Source organism: Nestor notabilis, unplaced genomic scaffold, assembly GCF_000696875.1.
Source record: "Nestor notabilis isolate BGI_N333 unplaced genomic scaffold, ASM69687v1 scaffold21498, whole genome shotgun sequence".
Classification (NCBI taxonomy): domain Eukaryota; kingdom Metazoa; phylum Chordata; class Aves; order Psittaciformes; family Psittacidae; genus Nestor; species Nestor notabilis.
Window position 1 is genome coordinate 46098 of NW_009939010.1, and position 5308 is coordinate 51405.

General features: G+C 39.0%; 1 protein-coding gene across 1 annotated transcript in view; it reads right to left on the reverse strand.

Annotated features, from left to right (window-relative positions):
* WASF3 (WAS protein family, member 3) overlaps positions 1-4034 on the reverse strand; it is a gene marked incomplete at its 5' end in the record, with an annotated part of 16450 nt that extends 12416 nt beyond the window's left edge. Inside the window, 2 exons of the mRNA XM_010019661.1 lie at positions 1842-1995; positions 3900-4034. Of these exons, the coding sequence (XP_010017963.1) occupies positions 1842-1995; positions 3900-4034 (289 nt within the window). The remainder of the gene's footprint in view (positions 1-1841; positions 1996-3899) is intronic.
* Between the last annotated feature and the right edge of the window lie 1274 nt (positions 4035-5308).

Sequence of the window (5308 nt, forward strand, 5' to 3'; positions counted from 1 at the left end):
GGAACTCCTACATCAGTCAGCTCACAGAAGTGAAATTCACTGGTGCTGTGAAGAAGATTAATGCCAAGACAGGATGTGAAGGGGACAGAGGAGCATAAGAATGGAACTTGACTGTCTCAAAAGAACTGGAAAGGAATATTTGGCTCAATCCAGACAGGTCTTATGATCTGAATTTAGGAACAAGGTAGGTCTGAGTACCGTTGCCTGTATAACAGGAAGCACAAGACAGTTGCTGTATTCAGTGGGGCTCTTCTATCTAGGGGAAAGGCTAGGAAAGAAGTGGCAACTGAAAGCTTGGATCCTACCAGAGTATTCCAGGAGGATTTGAAACAGAGCTGATCTAGGCTTGCCAGCAGCAGGAGTTGAGGACACCCAGACTAAGAAGCCACAAAAAAAGGTATGCTACCAAATCTTAATTTGACCCCATTGCCTGGAAATAGGAAACCTTCTAATATCCCAAACTCCTGAAAAGCATTGGGTGTACGGGGAATCAACATGGCAGGGCAGCTGGCGTGGTCCAAACAGCCTATGACGGCACTGCCAGTCTAGCTTGCTAAAGTGGTGTCCTTCAGAGCCCCTTTTGGCTGTGGGTCCTAATTTCTTCCTGGGCAAATTTTGACAGCAGCTGAGTCTAATTTCTACATTAGATCAACAGTGCTGGAAATTCAGCATACAGAAGCCTTACAACCACTAGAGCAGGGTACAGAAAGCAGATCTTGTAAACTGTCTGGTCATACAGGCATAAACCCCTTACTTTTTGTGTGCTATATCTCCTTGCTAATATCATCTAACCTACTGAAGAGGGTACTGGGGACACTCTTACACCCCTCCAGCTTTGGTCTGACTACAGTTTGTAGTTCATTTAAGCTTTGTCCAAGGCAAATACAATTAGGCTCAGCAGATGTAAAAGACTTGGCAAGAAATATCATTTTAGTAAATTCTGTTAACATATCCCTAATAAAACAGGAATAACAATAAAGGTCACTGGCACTGCCATCCAGATGCATATTAGGACATAGCTGTGCAGAACAGCTGATCAATAAGAACTCTGGCTGTTTGTCCATAAACCAACACCACCATCGTCTGTAGCAGTGGCAGAACCCGTGTCCACCAGCTATAAATCTAACAATTTTACCAAGTAAAAGCTCTTAGAAATGAAATACACTGCAAATCCTCTGCTATGTCATTCCTAAAAAAAATCCTAATAATTTACTGCAGATTGAGTGCCTCCTTTACACAGATGCCTCACAATCTAGTAGCTCTCAAAAGTTGAAGGACATAATAAAAACATGGTATCCACAACCCTTCAGACAGACAAGTTATACTGATTGCATGAACAGAAATAAACTTAAAGGCAACAGGAAAAGAAAACAGGAAACAAAGTCCTGCTTGCTGCTCTTTTATTCACCAGTAACCAGGAAAAGAAGAGGTAAAGACTCTGTGTGTGCAAATGTGTGTATATGCTGGGGATAAGAGGTAGAATAGAGGGAAGACAAAAGCAAAAAATCCAATTTTCTGGATAAGCAAACCAAAGAAAGCAGTGTAGTATATTATTAATTTTCTTTCTACCTTTTACATAATCAATGGTCACTGCTTTCTGATCCCATGCTGCCACGTAATGCTTATGCTGAAATAAGATGATTTTGTCAGGTACAACTTATGATTTTAAGTATGGTAATAGCAATTTTTCTTTCTGTGAACATGTGGCTTTTTTTGGGAAGTCCCCAAAAAACCATCTCAGTAACCAATACATCTTTTATCTTCTGCTGTAATTACTCTCTGCATACAACTAGGAGATAAAGGGCAATGAACAAGAACACAAACAATGAACATTTCCGTACCTGTAAGGTGAAAGAATATTCAGAGGTGGTGGTTTGTCACTCTGATTATAAATATCAGCCACTGGGTTAGGAATACTGTTCTTTGAAACTACCTGCTGATCTTGAATTGTTGAGCTCTTGAATGCTTTTTTCATGTTGATATCCTGCAATGATACTGTTGGAAACAAAAATACATTTATCACAGGTCTATAACTAACTAAGTGGATAAACAAAGTCCATTTTACACTAGCTATTTAAAATATTTTCAGCAAGATATAGAGGAAAAACAGAAAGATTTTTCTTTAGTGAATACCTGTTCTAAGCACAAAGGCATATAAAAATTACCATAATAAACCAGATTTTAAGTCCTCCTTGGTCCAGAACCTCACTTAAAACAATGAGACCGTGGACGGTGTCTTGGAAGATGATGCAAGAATCCTGTCACATGCAGATGTCCAATTATCTCCCCTTTTTGACGTTTAACCTGGACTTCTAATAGCAGAAAGACTGTCCTTAAGCCTGAACACAAGCTCTGGTATTCCTCTGGCACAACATGGTTTACAATTACACATGCTATTCATACCCATTCAACTCCATTCTACATTTAATTCACTTATGGCCTCCACAACCTCCTGTGAGAGCACGTTCTACATTTTTTACCATCTTTCAACTCTAAAAATCTTTCCATATAATTGAACATCACTTGATCTTAAGCTTTCCTCATCTCTCTATAGAAATACCTTCTTCATACAGTCCAGTAATATGCTTCCATTTTATCTTTTCAAGTACACAATTCTGGGGGAAACAAGACTAGCCTTTCCATTCTTTCTTTGCAAACAAAAGATTTAAATCACTTTAATTAATTAAGCTTTTAATCACTTTTAGCAAGGCTTTCTTTCATTCTTAATGTGAGTTTTCCTGAGGTGCAGCAACCATTGAAAAGGATTCAGATAATGCCAATCACAACTTGTAAGCTCTCCACATTATCTTCCATTCTTAGGCAACCCGAAACACACGTTTCTGACTGCAGCTGAACGGAGCACTTCACTGCCTTGTCTACAATGACACCATTTCTTGAATTGATCCAACTGTTCTACAACAGTGTAAGCTGTAGGAGTAGTGCCAACAAAACGCACTGGCTTGTTTTCTTTTAACTCCCACTAACATTTCATTTAATATTTCTTGCCTATTCATCCTTATAGAATCTTGAGAACAAACTGGGAATTGCACACAGTAAATGAGCAATACTGGGCAAAAATTTAATGTATTGATGACCTCCAAAACCAGAAAGGCATGAAGACTGACACAGACCCTGTAAGGTACAGCTTTTAGAGGCAGGCAGAGAAACATGTTTTACTTACCCAAGTAAGTGCTTTTGAACAAAATTACACATTTCTAGTGTAAGTTACTTACATGCTTTTGAAAACAACCTCAGCTACTTTAAAATGTTTTCTCAACTGTAGTTGAACAATATAATGATGTTACTTAAACCCTTTGTTTTTACTGTGTATTTATGAAATGAACAACCAAACGTGAGCAAGTGAGGATTTAACAGCATTTTAAAGGAAATAGTTTCTAATGACTACAACCCCCTAGAGAATTTCACCTAGTTAATGCAAACACACAGTGCCTCTTTTAGATAAAGAGTATTATAAGATCTTAGATGACTGCAGAACAGATACTACTAATATAGTTTGTGACCATCCTACCCTGCAATAGATTTACAACCACAAACTTTTTCCAATATTCTGACATATTTCCAGTAAAGTCTAGATTTATTCAATTCTGATTTATTACACTCAAAACCTAAAAGTTTTCCCTGGGAAAAAGGCAGCTTGATGGCTTCATTACTACAGGGGCTTCTTGAAGTAACACTAAGTCAAAAATGAAGACAGTTATATGACTTGAGAATATTTTTTATCACTCTGCTAACATGGTTTTTCTCAGCTTGCCTTACTGAGAAAGCAAGAAGAAATATCAATACAAGGTAACTTTGAAAAGACAGAGATCATTGTGCAATTAAATACTGTGATCTTGTCAACATCACTTCTGGCTCAATGCTTTCATGCAATTACCTACCCTCTTCTACTGTTGAATCCAGCTGCGTAACTTTGACAGCAAGACGATCAATTCTGTCTTGAAGGGAATTTGCTCTGATGTAGAAGCTGTTGGCTTCATTAAACAATTCACCAAATATATCTTCAGCATGTTTGCCTGTGGAAGAAAATAGACAGGGAAACCCCTTTGCTTGAAGGCTTACAAAACACAAGACAAATGGCTTCAATATCATGAAGTTATAATAAAACACAGTAGCTGTAGGATTATGACAGCACAGTTTGTCATCAGCAAAATTTTAGGCCGCAGATTTGTACAAAAATCTCAAAATATACCATTTTGAAGTCTGTTCTGGGCATGCTGCTTAGTCTTCCACATAAAAACAGGGACGCTTCAAATTTTAATCCTTCTGTAGCTGAACTACTGCCAAGTGACACATAACTGGTCATTAAAATCTGCCTCAGTGATGACAATAAAGGCCCAAAGTTACAGCTGTCCATGAAAGCTTCTGAAGTTAATTTTGAAATCTAAAAATCTTTCAATACATAGTGATTAAGATTTAATTATAAGTATGAGCACAAGCCAACATTAAAACAAAGGCAGAGCAAAACAGATAAAACCCAAAATCCTCATGCAAGGCAGCCCACTTACCTCTGCCAATGCTCACTGTATACACATTGCTGTCACTGGAGTCATTTGAGAGACTAAGATGGCATTAACCATATTTACCCATGGCCAGCCTGACTTGATATACCACAGAAGGGGAGCCTACAGCCTTTTCAGCCTCCCTTTCAGCTGCTGTATCATCTCAATCACTTTGAGAATGGATAGCCCAGATCTAAACTGCAGCGTCAGGCTCTGTCCTAAAAGGCTACAGTGGACAGGAGCGCTACATGACAAACCCAAACCCCTCTTGATCCACAGGATCCTTGTGCTTGCCTAATCCTTCCCAGATGTCCCACCTCCCAAGTTACTAGGCATGCTCATCAATAGTTCAACTCTTCTTCTGCCCCAGCCTGAACCTCTCAACCACTCTGGATCAGAATCCCCACTTTAACACTTCTCCTACCCCAGAACTTCTCCTACAAATTTTAGATTACAGGCAAATTCACTGCTCCTGCTCATTCAGCTGACAGCACCACACCTGCTTGAGTCTCAGTCCCTCCTACCCAGATACTTCATTTATAAGTATAAATGCTGCTTCATTTAAGATCTCCCCTTCCACAGTTTCTGCAGCCAACATCCCTTTCAAGACAACCACACTCCATTAATTCTTCATGCAAAAAGGAAAAGCCTGCCTCCTGCATTTAACCATGCTTTTTAAACAAAAATACATTTTGAAACCCCACTTCTGAATTAAATTCATCTTGTTATGACCTGTATCAAGATGAACCTGGGGAGATTACAGGAACATTGCCCAGGAAGCCAGGGAC